This window comes from Anser cygnoides, unplaced genomic scaffold (assembly GCF_040182565.1).
Source record: "Anser cygnoides isolate HZ-2024a breed goose unplaced genomic scaffold, Taihu_goose_T2T_genome scaffold_44_1, whole genome shotgun sequence".
NCBI lineage: Eukaryota > Metazoa > Chordata > Aves > Anseriformes > Anatidae > Anser > Anser cygnoides.
Genome location: NW_027103068.1, coordinates 708,649 through 727,015, shown reverse-complemented (window position 1 = coordinate 727,015; position 18,367 = coordinate 708,649). Strand labels below are relative to the sequence as shown.

At 61.0% G+C, this 18,367-nt stretch overlaps 1 protein-coding gene across 2 annotated transcripts; it reads right to left on the bottom strand.

Moving 5' to 3' along the window:
• Positions 1 to 127: 127 nt before the first annotated feature.
• Positions 128 to 18,076, bottom strand: LOC106049623 (synaptotagmin-3). Of its 2 annotated transcripts, none has more exons than XM_066989356.1 (10): positions 17,666 to 18,076; positions 16,683 to 16,817; positions 14,790 to 14,953; positions 13,591 to 13,945; positions 12,194 to 12,740; positions 8,166 to 8,286; positions 6,687 to 6,858; positions 5,851 to 5,980; positions 4,212 to 4,287; positions 128 to 250 (listed from the first exon to the last, which is right to left on the bottom strand). In XM_066989356.1, the coding sequence occupies exons 3-9, from the start codon at positions 14,941 to 14,943 to the stop codon at positions 4,216 to 4,218; spliced, it is 1,551 nt and encodes a 516-aa protein (XP_066845457.1). In that variant the 5' UTR covers positions 14,944 to 14,953; positions 16,683 to 16,817; positions 17,666 to 18,076; the 3' UTR covers positions 128 to 250; positions 4,212 to 4,215. The 2 variants fall into 2 exon arrangements, with proteins under 2 accessions (XP_066845457.1, XP_066845456.1); XM_066989355.1 differs by lacking the exon at positions 128 to 250 and adding an exon at positions 3,297 to 3,455 and having other exon boundaries at positions 17,666 to 18,075.
• Positions 18,077 to 18,367: the final 291 nt, after the last annotated feature.

Here is an 18,367-nt window from a genome sequence, read left to right as displayed (position 1 = left end):
GCTCGGGCTCGGTTCGGCTCCGCTCGGGCTCGGTTCGGCTCCGCTCGGGCTCGGTTCGGCTCCGCTCGGCTCGGGTTCGGCTCCGTTCGGCTCCGTTCGGCTCGGGTTCGGCTCGGGTTCGGCTCCGCTCGGGCTCGGTTCGGGTTCGGCCGCCTTCGGGTCCGGGTTCGGGAGCCTTCGGCTGCCTTCGGCTCGGCTCGGCTCGGGTTCGGCTCGGCTCGGGCTCAGCAGCAGCCCGAGCGCGGCGGCGCTGCCTCGGGGAGGGGGGGGGGAGGTGGGGAGGGGGAGGGGGGAAAGGGGGCGGGGCCGGGGAGGGGGCGGGGCCACGCCCAGCGTGGGACCCCGCGCTGCGACCCCACGTTGGGTGTCCCCCGTGTCCCCGTATCCCCGTGTCCCCATAGCCACGTGTCCCCGTGTCCTTGTGTCCTTGTGTCCCCGTGTCCCCATAGCCCCGTGTCCCCATAGCCGTGTGTCCCAATGTCCCCATGTCCCCATAGCCCCGTGTCCCCATATCCCCGTGTCCCCATATCCCCGTGTCCCAATGTCCTCGTGTCCCCATATCCCCATGTCCCCATAGCCGTGTGTCCCTGTGTCCCCATAGCCACATGTCCCCCATGTCCCTGTGTCCCCATGTCCCCACGTCCCCGTGTCCCCATATCCCCATGTCCCAGTGTCCCCATATCCCCATATCCCCGTGTCCCCATAGCCATGTGTCTCTGTGTCCCCATATCCCCCTGTCCCCATAGCCACATGTCCCAATGTCCCCATGTCCCCATATCCCCATGTCCCAGTGTCCCCATATCCCCATATCCCCATGTCCCCATATCCCCATGTCCCCATATCCCCATGTCCCCATATCCCCATGTCCCAGTGTCCCCATATCCCCATATCCCCGTGTCCCCATAGCCATGTGTCCCTGTGTCCCCATATCCCTGTGTCCCCATGCCCCCGTGCCCCCATATCCCCATAACCATGTGTCCCCATGTCCCCATATCCCCATGTCCCCGTGTCCCCACAACCATGTGTCCCCATATCCCCATGTCCCCAACAACCATGTGTCCCCGTGTCCCCATATCCCCACGTCCCCATATCCCCGTGTCCCCATATCCCCATGTCCCCATATCCCTGTGTCCCCGTGTCCCCATATCCCCGTGTCCCCATATCCCCAAATCCCTGTGTCCCCACAACCATGTGTCCCCGTGTCCCCATATCCCCATGTCCCCATATCCCCATGTCCCCATATCCCCACGTCCCCATATCCCCGTGTCCCCATATCCCCGTGTCCTCACAACCACGCGTCCCCGTGTCCCCACGTCCCCGTGTCCCCACAGCTCAGTGCCCCCCCATGTCCCCAAACCCCCATGTCCCCGTGTCCCCCACCTCCCCCCACCCCGATGTCCCCCCACCCCTGCAGCCCCGTGTCCCCACCTCATGCCCCGTTTGCCACCCCCTTGTCACCACGTCCCCCCATCCCCACAGTGCTTTGTCCCCTTGTCCCCGTGCCCCCACGTCCCCATAAACGTGTGTCCCCACCCCTGTGCCCCGCAGTGTCCCCAGATCGGTGTCCCCATGTCCCCGTCCCTACCCCACGTCCCCTTGCCCCGTGTCCCCACACCCGTGTTGTGACCCCGTGTCATCGTGTTGTGTCCCCAAATCCCTGTGTTTCGTCCCCACACCCGTGTGCCCATGTCCCTGTGACACCCCCATGTCCCCGTGCCCCTATATCCCGTGTCCCATGTCCCTTTGTCCCCCCATGTTCCAGTGTCCCCATAACCCTGTGTCCCTCTGTCCCGGTGTCCCCATGCTGCCATGCCCCCATCTTTGTGTCCCCGTGTCCCCATATCCCTGTCCCTGAGTCCCCGTGTCCATGCCCCCACATCCCCATGTCCCAGTGTTCCCATATCCTGGTGTCCCCATGTCCCAGTGTCCCCATATCCCCACGCTCCCGTGTCCCCGTGTCCCGATGTCCTTCTGTCCTTGTATCCCCATGCCCCTATAACCCCATGACCCTCTGTCCCCATTTCCTTGCCATCCCCATGTCCCCATATCCCCGTGACCCCATATCCCCATGCCCCTGTGTCCCTGTGCCCTCGTGTCCCCATATCCCTGTGCCCCCCCTACATCCCTGTGTCCCCATGTCCCCATGTCCCTGTGCCCGTGTCCCCGTGTCCCCATATCCCTGCGCCCCCATATCGCTGTGGCCCCATGCCCTTGTGCCCCCATGTCCCCATATCCCCGTGCCCGTGTCCCTGTGCCCCCATATCCCCGTGACTCCATATCCCTGTGACCCGGTGTCCCCATGTCCTCATATCCCCATGCCCCCATAACCCCGTGCCCCCGTCTCCGTGTCCCCATATCCCTGTGTCCCCATGCCCCAATGTCCCCATGCCCCCACATCCTCGTGTCCCCATATCCTTGTGTCCCCATATCCCCGTGTCCCCGTATCCCCGTGTCCCCATGTCCCCATACCCCTGTGTCCCCATAACCCCCTGTCCCCACGTCCCTATATCCCTGTGTCCCCATGCCCCCATGTCCCCGTGTCCCCATATCCCCATGCCCCCATAACCCTGTGTCCCCATATCCCCGCGTCCCTACATCCCCATGTCCCCATATCCCCGTGTCCCCATATCCCCGTGTCCCTATATCCCTGTGTCCCCATAACCCCATATCCCCGTGTCCCCGTGTCCCCGTCCCCGGTGCAGGCAGGCGCAGGCGGCTCCTGGGGTTTATTGGGGGGCTATGGCTTCTGGGGCCCCCCCGGCCCCGCACGCAGACACAGACGGTGGGGGGGGGGGGGGGGTGAGGGGGGGGACACAGGGGGGTTTTGGGGGGGCCCCGGGTACATCGGGGGGGCTCCCCCATACACAGACATCGGGGGGGCCATACACAGACAGGGGGGTTTTGGGGGGGCCATACATAGACATTGGGGGACCCCCCCCATACACAGACATTGGGGGGGGGGGCATACAGAGACACTGGGGGGGGGCGGGGGGGCACCCCCATACACGGATACTGGGAGCCCCCCCCAGACACTGGGGTGGGGGGGGGGGGTTGGGGGCACCCCCATACACAGACATTTGGGGGGGGCCCCATACACAGACATTAGGAGGGCTCGGGGGGGGCTCCCAGACACCTCCCCCCCCCCCTACAAACACGGGGGGGGGCCCCCCCTAAAAACACACGAGGATTTTGAGGGCCCCCCCCATACAAACACATGGGTTTTTTTCGGGGGGGGGGGGGGCATAGAAACACATGGGGGGTGCCCCCCCCCCCCCACATTCACACACGGGGGGGGGGGGGGGCTCCTGGGTCCCTCCAGGCCCCCCCCCGGGCGCCGGGGTTCACAGTGGGGGGGGGGCCGGGCCCCCCCTTGTCGTGCGGGGCAGGGGCCGGGGGCCCGGGGGGGCCCCTATGGCTTCGGTGTGGGGCCCCCCCGGCCGGGCCGGCCCCGCCGCCTGCGGGAGAGAGGGGTCAGCACCTGCCCAGTATGGCCCAGTGCCCCCCAGTATGGTAAAGTGCCCTCCCAGTAGGGTAGAGTGAGCTCCCAGTATGGTAAGGTGCCCTCCCAGTATGGCCCAGTGCCCTCCCAGTATGGCCCAATGTCCCCCAGTATGGTAAAGCACCCTCCCAGTATGGCCCAGTGCCCACTCAGTACAGCCCAGAGCCCCCCAGTATAGCCCAGTGCCCTCCAGTATGGCCCAATGACCCTCAGTATGGCCCAGCGGCCCCCGGTACAGTCCAGTGGCCCTCCCAGTATGGCCCAGTGCTTCCCAGTATGGTAAAATGCCCTTCCTGTATGACCCAGCAGCCTCCCAGTATGGCCCAGTTCTCTTCCAGTATGTCCACATGCTCTCCAGTGCCCTCCCAGTATGGCCCAGTGACCCACACTTACACTTCAGTGCCCTCCCATTATGGCCCCATATAGTAGTGTCCCCTCCAATATGGCCCAGTGCCCTCCAGCATGGCCCAGTGCCACCCCAGTATGGCCCAGTACCCTCCCAGCATGACCCAGAACCTTCCCAGTATGGCTCAGTGCTCTCCCAGTATGGCCCAGTGGCCCCAAGCATGCCCCAGTAACCTCCCAGTATGGTACAGAGCACTCCCAGTGCCCTCTCCCAGTTTGCCCCATGCTCTCCAGTATGGCCCGGTGCCTCCCCACTCCCTCCCAGTGCCCTCGGTGCCGCTCCCAGTGCTCCCAGTGCTCCCAGTACCGGCTCAGTCGGGCTCCACCACGATGCTGGGTTTGTCCCGCGCCGCCCCCTTGGCCGCCAGCCCCAGCGCCTTCTCCTGCACGGGGACGGGGACACTCGCACGGGGACACCCGCGTGGGGACGGGGACACTCATATGGGGACGGGGACAATCGTATGAGGACAGGGATGCTCACATGGGGACACTCGTATGGGGATGGGGACACTCGTGTGGGGACGGGGACATTTGTATGGGGACAGGGACACTCATATGGGGACGGGGACACTCGTATGGGGATGGGGACATTTGTAGGGGGACAGGGACACTTGTATGGGGATGGGGACATTTGTATGGGGACGAGGACAATCGTATGGGGACAGGGATGCTCACATGGGGACACTCGTATGGGAATGGGGACACTCGTGTGGCAATGGGGACACCTGTATGGGGACACTTGCGTGGGGACGGGGACACTTGTGTAGGGATGGGGACACTTGCATGGGGACGAGGTCACTCATATGGGGACGGGGACACTCATGTGGGGACACAGACACTCGTATGGGGACAGGGACACCCATATGAGGACGGGGACACTCGTGTGGGAATGGGGACACTTGTATGGGGACAGGGACACTCATACGGGGATGGGGACACTCATATGGGGACACTCGTGTGGGGACGGGGCACTCGTATGGGGACAGGGATGCTCACGTGGGGACACTCGTATGGGGATGGGGACACTCATATGGGGACACCCACACCAGGATGGGGACACTTATATGGGGACACTCACGTGGGGATGGGGACACTTGCAAGGGGACAGGGACACTCGTATGGGGACGGGGACACTTGTATGGGGATGGGGACAGTCATATGGGGACACTCGTGTGGGGACGGGGACATTCATATGGGGACAGGGACACTCGTATGGGGACACTCGTGTGGGGACGGGGACACTCGTGTGGGGACGGGGACACTTGTATGGGGACGGGGACACTCACACGGGGACACTCACATGGGGACACCCACATCGGGATGGGGACACTCGCGTAGGGACAGGGACCCTTGCCTGGGGACGGGGACCCTCCCAAGGGGACACTCACACGGGGACAGGGACACTTTATGGGTGTCCCATGGGTGCTGGGGGATCCCATGGGTGCTGGGGGGTCTCGTGGGAGCTAGGCGATCCTATGGGCATTGGGGATATCCTATAGGTGCTGGGGGTGTCCTATGGGTGCTGGGGGTTCCTATGGGTGCCAGGGGGGTCCTATGGGTACCAGGGGGTCCCATGGGTGCTGGGGGGTCCTATGGGTGCCAGGGGGTCCCGTGGGTGCTGAGGGGTCTTGTGGGTGCCAAGGGGTCCCAGGGAAGCCAGGCAATCCTATAGACATTGGGGATATCCTATGGGTACTGAGCGGGGTCCTATGGGTGGTGAGGGTTCCTATGGGTGCCAGGGGGGTCTTATGGGTGCCAGGGGGTCCCATGGGTGCTGGGGGGTCTCGTGGGTGCTAAGGGGTCCCAGGGAAGCCAGGCGATCCTATAGACATTGGGGATATCCTATGGGTACTGGGGGTGTCCTATGGGTGCTGGGGGTTCCCATGGGTGCCAGGGGGGTCCTATGGGTGCTGGGGGGGTCCCATGGGTGCCGGGGGGGGTCTCACCTCGACCAGGGTGTGCCAGTGCTCGATGGGTTTGCGGGGGTTGGCCAGCATCTCGGCCCAGTGCTCGCGGCCCGGCCCCTCGGCGTCGCTGCCCACCCGGCACATCCCGATCACCTCGTTGTGCCCGATGCTGCAGGAGCCACGGTGGCACCCAGGGGACCGGGGACACCCCGGGACCCCAAAAGCTCCCCGTGACCATCGGTGGGACCCAAGTGTCCAGGGGAAACCCCAAAGTGGGGGCGTGTGCGCCTTGGGACCCCAAAAGCTCCCTGTGCCCACCAATGGGACCCAGATGTCTGGGGGTCACCCCAATATGGGGACCCAAGTGCCCAGGAACCCCAAATGCTCCCTGTGTCCAACAAGGGGACTCAGATGTGATTGGGATCACCCCAATATGGGGACCCCGGTGCCCAGGGACCCCAATTTCTCCCCATGCCCACCAAGGGGACACAGATGTCCAGGGGTCACCCCAATATGGGGACCCAAGTGCCCAGGGACCCCAAATACTCCCTCTGCCCACCAAGGGGATCCAGATGTCTAGAGGTCACCCCAATATGGGGACCCAGGTTCCTGGGGACCCTAAAAGCTCCCCATGCCCCCCAGTGGAACCAAGATATCAAGGGGTCACCCCAGTACGGGGACCCAGGTGCCTGGGGACCCTAAAAGCTCCCCATGCCCCCCAGTGGAACCAAGATGTAAAGGGGTCACCCCAATATGAGGACCCAAGTGTCCGGGGACCCCAAACACTCCCCGTGCCCACCAAGGGGACCCCGATGTGACTGGGATCACCCCGATATGGGGCAAGACCCCTCGCGCGAGGGCCCCGACCCCCTCACCAGTCGTAGTCGACCACGGCGATGGTGAGGCTGACGTGGTGCACGCTCTCGTGCGGGACGTCGAACACCAGCGCCTCGTTGTAGCTGGGGTTCAGGGTGTTCTTCTTGATGGACGTCTTGCGCTTCTTCAGCCGCCGGCCCTCCGCCATCAGCGAGGCCTTCACGTAGGGGTCTGGGGGGGCAGCCCCACGGCACCCCCTCAAGCCCCACCGCCGCCCCACGGTGCCCCGCAGAGCCCCACGGCCGCTCGATGGCACCCCAGAGCTCCACGGCCATCCCATGGTGCCCCACGGCCATCCCATGGTGTCCCAGTCATCCCATGGTGCCCCATAGTCATCCCATGGTGTCCTACAGAGCCCCATGGCCATCCCGTGGTGTCCCAGTCATCCCATGGTGCCCTACAGCCATCCCATGGTGTCCTACAGAGCCCCACGGCCATCCCGTGGTGCCCTACAGTCATCCCATGGTGCCCCACAGCCATATGGTGTCCTAGAGCCCATGGCCATCCCATTGTGCCCTATCATCCCATGGTGTCCTACAGAGCCCCATGGTCATCCCATAGTGTCCCATGGTCATCCCGTGGTGTCCTACAGAGCTCCATGGCCATCCCATTGTGCCCTACAGTCATCTCATGGTGTCCTACAGAGCCCCACAGCCATCCCATGGTGTCCTACATGGTGTCCTACAGAGCCCCACGGCCACCCCATGGTGTCCTACAGAGCTCCCCATATAGCATCCTACAGAGCCCCATCCATCCCACCCTAGTCATCTCATGGTGTCCCAGAGCCCCACAGCCACCCCATGGTGTCCCACAGAGCCCCATGGCCATCCCATAGTGTCCTACAGAGCCCCATGCCCCCGTGGTGCCCTGCAGCCACCCCATGGTCATCTCATGGGGGCAAGTTGGAGACCCTATGTCCCCCAGCGTCCTTATGTCCCCAATGTCCCCATGTCCTCCTGATGCCCCCCCCATGTCCTCCTGTTCCCCGTTTGGTGGAGAAGCTGGTGACATCCTTGGGGCAGGAGGTGTCCCCATGTGTCCCCATGTCCCCAGTCACCCAAGAAGTTGGTCAGAGGTCCAGGGGGCAGGTTGGTGTCCCCGTGTCCCAGCACGTCCCCATGTCCCACCATGTCCCCATGTCCTGCCATGTTCCCATGTCCCACCGTGTCCCCACCGGTTCCTACGTCCCTACCTGTCCCCATGTCCCTCCACATCCCTGTGTCCCACCATGTCCTCGTGTCCCGCTGTGTCCCTACCCGTCCCCATGTCCCACCGTGTCCCCATGTCCCCACCAGTCCCCATGTCCCCACCGGCCCCCATGTCCCTCAATGTCCCCATATCCCTCCATGTCCCTCCATGTCCCCATAACCCTCCACATCCCCATGTCCCCACCTGTCCCCATGTCCCCACCTGTCCCCACGTCCCTCCGCGTCCCCGTGTCCCGCCGTGTCCCCACGGGTCCCCGTGTCCCCTCTCACCCGAGAAGCCGGTCAGGTCCATGGCGCGCAGGTTGGAGGCGCGGATGACGGTGACCGTGAGGCGCCCGGCCGTGGGCAGGTAGCACAGCGAGAAGTTCACCTCCCCCAGGTCTGCCTTCTCCTGCCAGGGGCAAAGGTCAGCAGGGGTCAAAGGTCAGTGGAGTCAAAGGCCATGGGGTCAAAGATCAGTGGGGTCAAAGGGCATCGGGTTTGGGGACGGGTCAAGGGGCAAAGGGCACAGGGGAGGTTGGGGGTGGCACCAGGTTTGGGGACAGGAAGCAAAGGGATCAGGGGTCACAGTGGGGTCAGAGGTCGATGGGGTCAGGGGTCACAGGGGGGTCAGAGGTCACAGATAGGGGATGCTTCCGGTTGGGATTCAGCTCCCGCTCCGGGACTGGAACTGCACACACACCTCCAAATGAGGCTGCCAATGCACGTGCGAACGCGCACGCACGTCTGTAACCCAGGCTGCAAGCGCAGCCAGAGGTGCAAACGCATCGGGCAAGACTGATGATGCATTTGCAAGCGCATCTGCAAATGCACCTGCGAGTGGCGCTGCAAATGCATCTACGAACGCACCTGTAGCTGAAGGAAAAATGTATCTGCAAACAAGGCTGGCGATGCATCTGCCGATGCACCCGGAAATGCATCCATGAGCACAGCTGCAAAGGCATCTGCAAGTGCATGTAGGGCTGGAGCTGCAAATGCACCTGCAACTGGAGCTGCAAATGCATCTGCAAACGAGGCCGTGATGCATCTGCAAATGCACCCACAACTGGAGCAGCAAATGCATCTAAGATGAGGCTGCAAACACCTCTGCAAATGCATCTACAAGTGGAACTGCAAATGCAAATGAGACTGCCAGTGAATCTGCCAACGCGCCTTCAACTGCGGCTGCAAATTCACCTGCAAAGCAGACTGCAAATGCATCTGCAAGTGAGACTGCAAATGTGTATTCCAAATACATTTTCAAATGTATCCATGACAAGAAATGCATGCAAATGTATATGCAAATACATGTATGACTGGAGCTGCAAACGCATCTGCAAATGCATCCCCAAATGCATCTGCAAATGCACATGTGACTGGAGCATCAAATGCATGTGTGAATGGAGCTACAAATACATCTGCAAATGAGGTGGCAAATGTATCTTGCAAATGCATCCTGCAATGCATCTGCAAATGCATGTGAGACCAGAGGGACAAATGCATCTGCAACTGAGGTTGTAAACAGATCCTGCAAATGCATCTGCAAACACAGCTGCAAATGCAAGGCTGACCAGAGCTGCAAATGCATCTACAAATGAGGCTGCAATTGTATCCTGCAACCCCATCTTACAAACGCATCCTGCAAATACATCTGCAAATGTATGGATGACCAGAGGTACAAATGCATCTGCATTTGAAGCTGCAAATGCATCCTGCAAATGCATCTGCAAATGCATCTACAAGGGTATCCGCAAATACATGTGAGAGCAGAGATAAAAATGCATCTATAAATGATGTTTTGCAAACATGTCTTGCAAACACACCTGCAAATGCATCGTGCAAATGCACATGTGAAACCAGAGGTACAAAAGCATCTGCAACTGAGCCTGCAAAAACGTTCTGTAAATGCATCCTCAAATGCATGTAATACCAGAGCTGCAAATGTTATCTACACAATGATGTCTTGCAAACATGTCTTGCAAATTCACCTGCAAATGCATCTACAAATGCATCTACAAATGCTAATGAGACCTGAGCTACAAATGCACCTACAAATGATGTCTTGCAAACATTTCTCACAAACACATCTCCAAAAGCACCTGCATGTGAGACCAGAGGAGCAAATGCATCTGCAACCAAGACTGCAAACACATTCTGCAAACGCATCCTCAAATGCATCCTCAAATGCATGTGAGACCAGAGCTGCAAATGTGTCTACAAATGGTGTCTTGCGAACACATCTACAAATGCACCTGCAAGTGCATCTGCAAATAAAGGTGAGACCAGAGTGCAAATGCATCTGTATTTGAGGCTGCAAACACATCCTGCAAATGCATCCTCTGAACACATCTTGCAAACGCATCCTGTAAATGTACGCAAATACTTGTGAGACCAGAGGTATAAATGCATCTATAAATGGTGTCTTACAAGCTTATCTGCAAATGCACCTGCAAATGCGTGTGAGATCAGAGGTACACACGCATCTGCAACCAAGGCTGCAAGTGCATCCTGCAAATGCATCCTGCAAATGCATCTAAAAATAATGCCTTGCAAACATGTCTTGCAAACGGATCTGCATCTGCAAAAACATCTGGAAATGCATGTAAGGCCAGAGGTGCAAATGCATCTGCAATCAAGGCTGCAAACACATACTGCAAATGCATCTTAAAATGCAATTGAGACAAGAGATACAAATGCATCTGCAAATGAGGCTGCAAATGTATCTGCAAATGCATCCTGCAAACACATCTGCAAATGCATTTTTCAAATGCATCTGCAAAAGCATCTCCAAATGCATGTGAGACCAGAGGTACACATGCATCTCCAACCGAGGCTCCAAACACATCCTGAAAATGCATCCTGCAAACGCATCTGCAAATGCATCTACAAATCTCACAAAGGCATCTACAGATGCATGAGACCAGAGATGCAAATGCACCTGCAACCAAGGCTGCAAACGCATCTGCAAACACATCCTATGAACGCTCAAACACATCCTGCAAATGCATCTACAAATGAAAGTGAGACCAAAGGTGCAAATGAGTCTGCCTGCAATCAAGGATGCAAATGCATTTGGCAAAAGCATCTGCAGATGCATCTGCAAATGGTGTCTTGCAAACGTCTCGCTAATTCATCTGCAAATGCATCCTACAAATGCATGTGAGACCAGAGGTGCAAATGCATCTGCAACTGAGGCTGCAAATGCATCCCGTGAACGCATTTGCGAATGCATCCTGCAAACGCATCTGCAAACACATCCTGCAAACATCCTACAAATACATCTGCAAATGTATCTACAATTGGTGTCTTGCAAACATGTCTTGCAAACGCATCTGCAAATGCATTTGCAAATGAACACAAGGCAAGAGGTACAAATGCATCTGCAACCAAGGCTACAAATACATCCCATGAATGCATTTGCAAATGCATCTACAAATGGTGTCTCGCAAACATGTCTCGCAAATTCATCTGCAAATGCATCCTGCAAATACACATGAAACCAGAGGTGAAAATTAATCTGCAATCGAGGCTGCAAACACATCCTGCAAACACATTTGCAAATGTATGTACAATTGGTGTCTTGCAAACGTGTCTTGCAAATGCATCTGCAAATATATCTGCAAATGCATGTGAGACAAGGTACAAGTGCATCTGCAACCAAGGTTACACAGGCATCCTGCAAATGCACCTGCAAGTGAATGCACTACAAATGCATGTGAGACCAGAGGTATAAATGTGTCTGCAACTGAGGCCGCAAACGCATCCCACAAATGCATCTGCAAATGCATCTACAAATGGTGTCTTGCAAACATCTCTCGCAAGCACATCTGAAAACGCATCTGCAAATGTATCTGCAAATGCATTTGAGACAAGAGGTACAAATGCATCTGCAATCAAAGCTGGAAACGCATCTGCAAATGCATCCTACAAATGCATTTACAGATGCATGTGAGACCAGCAGTGCAAATGTGCCTGCAACTGAGGCTGCAAACACATCCTGAAAATGCATCTGCAAATGCATCTACAAACATATGTGAGAATAGAGGTGCAAATGCACCTGCAAACACATTCTGCAAATGCATGTGCAAATGCATGTGAGAACAGAGGTGCAAATGCATCTGCAACCAAGGCTGCAAACGCATCTGCAAATGCATCCTACAAATGCACGTGAGACCAAAGGTGCGAATGCATCTTCAACCGAGGCCGCAAACGCATCCCGTGAACACAAACATGCGGGCACCTGCGGCTGCAAACACACCCGCGCCGGAGCCCGCCAGAGTCCCCGTCCCCCGCCCCCCCCCCCCCAGCGGCCGCCTCACCGCGGTGGCCTCCAGGATGTCCCTCCAGATGGGCGTCTCGCCGTCGCGCTCGGCCGCCTCCAGCAGGTTATCCAGCACCACCTGCCCGATCAGGTCGTGCCGCGAGAAGCGGTCGAAGTCGTAGACGCTGAAGTGCAGGCGGCGGGCGGGCAGCTCGGCGAAGGGCACCCCGAAGCTGAAGGTCTCGTCGAAGACGGGGTTGAGCGTCCGCCGGTGCACCTTGGTCTGGAATTTCTTCTTGCGGTCAGGCAGCAGGTACATCTTGACGTAGGGGTCGGAGAAACCGTTGGCGTCCTTGGCGGGGAGGTCGCGGGCGCGCAGCACCCGCACCACCAGCTGCTCGGTGCCGTAGGCGTAGCGCAGGGCGACGCTCAGCCGCCCGCAGGGCGTCCCCCCCCCGGCTCCCCCGGCGCCCCCGCGCCGAGCGTCGCCCTCGCCGGGCTGGTAGAGCTCGGGCTGGATCTGGCCGATGCTGGTGCTTTGCTCGGGTTTCTCCTCGAAGAGGTTCGGGGGGTCCGGGCTGGATGGGCGGGGGGCCGGCGGGTGTCTGGGGGGGGAAAACGGGTGGTCCCGGTGGTGGAGCTGGGGTGGGGTCCCCAGCCACCCCTATGTGTCCTTGTGGACCCCACCCCTGTGCCAGCCCTGTCCCCATGTCATGCAGCCCCCATCCATCTCCATGTCCACCCCGTCCCCATCCCAGTCCCCACCCTATTCCCATCCCCTCCCCATCCCCAATCCCCAATCCCCAATCCCCATCCCACCCCATCCCATCCCAATCCTCATCCCCATCCCCATCCCATCCCTTCCCAATTCCCATCCCATCCCATCCCAATCCCATCCCATCCCACCCCATCCCATCCCAATCCTCATTGTCATCCCAATCCCATCCCATCCCAATTCCCATCCCTTCCCAATTCCCATCCCATCCCAATCCCCATCCCAATTCCCATCCCCATCCCATCCCTTCCCAATTCCCATCCCATCCCATCCCATCCCATCCCTTCCCATCCCCATCCCCATCCCAATCCCCATCCCATTCCCCATCCCATTCCCATCCCCATCCCCATCCCCATCCAACCCAACTCCATCCCCATCTTACTCCCCATCCCATTCCCCATCCCATTCCCATCCCCATCCCCATCCAACCCAACTCCATCCCCATCTCACTCCCCATCCCATCCCATCCCATCCCATCCCATCCCATCCCATCCATCCCATCCCATCCCATCCCATCCCATCCCATCCCCATCCCATCCCATCCCATCCCATCCCATCCCATCCCATCCCATCCCCATCCCCTTCCAACCCAACTCCATCCCCACCTCCCTCCCCACCCCATCCCCTCCCACCCCAGCCCCCCACCCCCCATCCTCCCGCCCCCCCGTCCCCATCCCCACCTGCCCCCGTGTCCCAGCGCCGCCACCTGCTGCTGGGAGGTGGCGCTGGGCAGGGCCCCCCCGGCCCCGTCGCGCTCCAGGGGCAGCTCGGGCGACGTCTGGCTCAGCTTTAGGGCAGCCTCGGGGCAGGACCCCATGTCCAGGTAGGAGCGCTCGGGGGCTTCGGCGCCCGCTTCCCCCCGCTCGGGCTCCCCGAAGGGCGCCGGGTGGGGGGGCTCCTTGCGGGGGGCGGCCCCCGCACCCCCCTTGTCGCGCCAGGGCACCCAGCAGAGCTTCCAGGAGACGAAGAGCGAGACGCCCAGCAGCACGATGCCGCAGAAGGTGACAATCACCGACAGCAGGCTCACCGAGATGTCTGGGGGGGGGGGATGCCCCGGGGGGGTCCCCGTCACCCTCCGGGGGTCCTCGTCACCCTCTGGGGGTCCCTGACATCCTCCTGGGGTCCTCAAAACCCTCTTGGGGTCCCCATCACCCTCTTGGGGTCCTACCCTCTTGGGGTCCCCATCACCCTCTTGGGGTCCCCATCACCCTCTTGGAATCCTATCACCCTAATGGGTTCCACCACCCCTCTTGGGTTCCCACCACCTGACCCACCCTCTTAGGCCTCTCTTGGGATCCCATCCCTCTCCTGGGCTCCCCATCACCCTCTTGGGATCCCATCACCCTCTTGGGTTCCCGCCACCCTCCTTAGGGTCTCACCATCCTCTCAGGGTCCCACCAACCTCTTGAAGACCCCACCACCCTCCTTGGGGTCTCATCATCCCCTTAGGGTCCCACCACCCTCTTGGGGTCCCATCACTCTCCTGGGCTCCCCATCACCCTCTTGGAATCCTATCACCCTAATGGGTTCCCACCACCCTCTTGGGTTCCCACCACCCTCTTGAGGACCCCACCACCCTCCCTAGGGTCCCACCACCCTCTTGATGACCCCACCACCCTCCTTAGGGTCCCACCACCCTCTTGATGACCCCACCACCCTCCTTAGGGTCCCACCACCCTCTCGATGACCCCCACCACCCTCCTTAGGGTCCCACCACCCTCTTGATGACCCCACCACCTCTCTGGGTTCCCACCACCCTCCCTGAGATCCCACCAACCTCTTGAGGACCCCCCCGACCCTCTTTGGGTTCCCACCACCCTCCTTGGGACCCCCCCCACCCTCTTGAGCCTGCCCCTCCCCTCAGGGCCCCCCCCCTCACCAGCGTCGGCAGGCCGGGGGTGCCCGCGGTGCCGCAGGAGGTCGGTGAACTCCAGGCACTGCTGGTGCTGGGCACGGGCACGGGGGGCGAAGCAGAGCTCCTGCACCAGGCGCAGGGCGCTGCGGCACACGTCCTCCTCGTAGTCCCCCGACATGGCCGCCCGCCTGCGGGGGGCACCGGGACGTGGGGGTGGGGGGGGGGTGGGGGGCAGTGCTTTTGCACGCCCCCAACACCCCCTCCCCATCCCCAACCCCTCGGGATTGGGCCCGAGGTGCGCAAGGGGGTGCATGCGAGGGGGTGTGGGGCTGTGCAATGCATGGTGCTGCACTCGTGTGGGTGGTTGTGCATGCAAGTGTGCAGAAGGCTGTGCTTGTCCATGCCGTGGTGCTCACAATCACACACGCCATTGCATTTGTGCATGTGGTAGTGCTTGCAAGTGTGCACAGGGCTGTGCTCGTGCATGCGGCGGCGCTTGCAAGCATGCGTGCTGTTGCATTTGTGCAGGGGGCTGTGCTTGCAAGCGTGCATGGGTTTGTGCTAATGTTTGTGCACGTAGCAGTGCTTGCAAATGTGCATGGGGCTGTGCTTGTGAGCATGCTCACAATTGTGCATGCTGTCGCACTCGTGCATAGGGCTATGCTTGCATGTGATAGTGCTTGCAAGTGTGCACAGGGCTGTGCTTGTGCATGCTGTGGTACTCATGATTGTGCATGCTGTTGCACTCATGCATGGGACCGTGTTCATGCATGCGGTGGAGCTCGTGATTGTGCATGCATACGGTTGTACTTGTGCAGGGGGCTGTGCTTGCACGTGTGCAAGGGGACGTGCTAATAACTGTGCACGTTGTTGTGCTTGCAAGTGTGCACAGGGCTGTGCTCATGCATATGATGGTGCTCATGATTGTGCACGCCATTGCATTCGTGCATGGGGCTGTGCTTGCAAGTGTGCATGGGGATGTGCTGATGATTGTGCACATGGCAGTGCCTGTAAGTGTTCACGGAGCTGTGCTTGTGCACGTGGTGCTCACAATCACGCATGCCGTTGCATTCATGCATGGGGCTGTGCTTGTGCATACGGTGGAGCTCACGATCGTGCATGCAGTTGCACTCATGCATGGGGCTGTGCTTGCAAGAGTGCATGGGGACGTGCTAACAATTGTGCTTGTGACAGTGCTTGCAAGTGTGCACGGGGCTGTGCTTGTGCATACGGTGGCGTTCATGATTGTGCATGCCGTTACATTCATGCATGGGGCTGTTCTTGCACGTGTGCATGGGGACGTGCACGTGGCTGGACTTGCAAGTGTGCACAGGGCTGTTCTCATGCATGCAGCGGAGCTCACAACTGCACGTGCCATTGCATTCATGCATAGGGCCGTGCTTGGGATTGTGCATGGCTTTGTGCATGTGTCAGTGCTTGCAAGCGTGCACGGGGCATGCTTGTGCATGGGGAGTGCTCGTGCATGCAGTGGTGCTCACGATCCCGTACGCAGTCACATTTGCACATGGGGCTGTGCATGCCAGTGTGCGTGGGGTTGTGCGAATGATTGTGCATGCAGTAGTGCTTGCAAGTGTGCACACAGGGCTGTGCTCGTGCACGCGGCGGCACTCATGACGGTGCACACTGCTGCATTTGTGCGTGGGGCTGTGCTTGCACGTGTGCACGGGGATGTGCTAACGATTGTGCACGTGGTTGTGCTTGCAAGTGTGCACGGGGGCTCTGCTCGTGCACGCAGCTGCGCTCACAACTGTGCACACTTGTGCACGGGGCTGTGCTTGCACGCGTGCACGGGGCTGTGGTCACGACTGCACCCCGTTACACCCCCCCCCACACCCCTTGCACGCCCCCCCCGTGCACCCTCCGCCCCTCGTGCAAGCTCCCGTGCGATGCCATCACCTGCTGGGCGGCTCCGGGGGGCCGGGGGGGTCAGCGGGGTGCGGGGGGGGGGCGCGGGGGCCTGGCGGGGCCGGGGCCGGGCCATGCAGCGTCTGGGGGGGGGGGTCGCACGAGGGGCCCCCACGCGCCGGCCTCCTGCGGGGGGGGGAGAGATGGGATTTGGGGGGGGGGGGCATCTGGACCCCCCCCCCCCTTATGTGCAAGGGGGGGGGGGGGGCCTTCCCCCTCCTGCGCATTGGACTGCCATCATTGGGGGGGGTGTACCCCTAATTGTCCCCCGCCCGGCCCCTAATTGCCCCCCCAAACCCACAATTGCCCCCCCTTTCTCCTCTACTGCCCCCCCCCAGCCCCACAATTGCCCCCCCAGCCCCACAATTGCCCCCCTCCTTTGCTCCCTTATTGCCCCCCCAGCCCCACACCTGCCCCCCCAACCCCACACCTGCCCCCCCCAACCCACACCTGCCCCTCTTGCTCCTCTATTGCCCCCCCCCAGACCCTCCCCTGGCCCCCCAAAGCCTGACCACTGCCCCCCCCAAATCTGCCCCCCCCCTACACCCAGCACAGGCAGCCCCCCCCCAGCGTTGCAGCCCCCCCCCAAATCCCCCCTGCCCCCCATATCCCCTCTTACCCCCCCATATTCCCCCCCACCCCCCCGCAAATTCCTCCCCACCCCCCCATAATCCCCCCTCGCCCCCCAAAATTCCCCCTCCCCCCCATACCTGCAGCCCCCCCCCCATTTCTATTCCCCCCCCCAAATCCCCCCCTCCCGTTTCCCTGCCCCCCCCTCCCCACTGCAGCCCCCCCCCCTAATTCCCGACCCCCCCAGGGGATCCCCCCCGCCTTTACCCCCCCGCCTCCCCCCCCCCGCCATGCACAGAGACCCCCCCCCAAATTCTCCCCCCTCCCCCAAATTTGCCCCCCCCCCCCCCCCCCCCCAGCAGCGCCCCCCGGCTCCCCCCAGCCCCGGCCGGGCCCGCGCTCACCTGCCGTACCGAGCCGAACCGGGCCGAGCGGAGCCGAACCCGGCCGAAAGGAGCCGAAAGGAGCCGAACCCTCCCGAACGGAGCCGAAGGGAACCGAACCCGGCTGGAGGGAGCCGAACCCGCCCGAACGGAGCCGAACCCTTCCGAACGGTTCCGAACGGTTCCGAACAGAGCCGAACCCGCCCCTTGGCGGTCCCGAACCCTCCCGAATGGTTCCGAACGGTTCCGAACGGAGCCGAACCCGCCCCTTGGAGGTCCCGAACCTTCCCGAATGGTTCCGAACAGAGCCGAACCCGCCCGATCGGAGCCGAACCCGCTCGTGGCGGGCCCCGAACCCTCCCGAACGGGTCCCGAACGGTTCCGAACCGGCCCGAACCGGCCCGAGCGGAGCCGAGCGGCTGCCTGGGGAGGGACACCCCTATGGGGGGGGGGGGGCGGGGCTATAGGGGAGGGGGCGGGGCCTATAGGGCCTATAGGATTAACACCCCCCCAAGGGAGGGGGCACCTCTATGGAGGGGGAGCCTATATAGGGTATATAGGGGATCATATGGGGGGGGACGTATAGGGGGCACCTATGGGGGTGGTGCCCCTATATATAGGGGCACCCTATATATTCTATAGGAGAGGGCCCTATGGGGGGGAATTCTATAGGAGGGGACCTATAGGGTGGTGGTGGGACCTATATTGGGGGCAGGCTGGGGG

Bases quoted from the DNA above. Each gene is read 5' to 3' on its own strand.
- LOC106049623 (XM_066989356.1), bottom strand. From the start codon at position 14,943: ATGTCGGGGGACTACGAGGAGGACGTGTGCCGCAGCGCCCTGCGCCTG. The intron at 8,287-12,193 runs GTGAGGCGGCCG...TGCCCCTGGCAG, and splicing joins ACATCCTGGAGGCCACCGCG to GAGAAGGCAGACCTGGGGGA. The intron at 4,288-5,850 runs GTGAGACCCCCC...GTCCCCGTGCAG, and splicing joins ACTGGCACACCCTGGTCGAG to GAGAAGGCGCTGGGGCTGGC.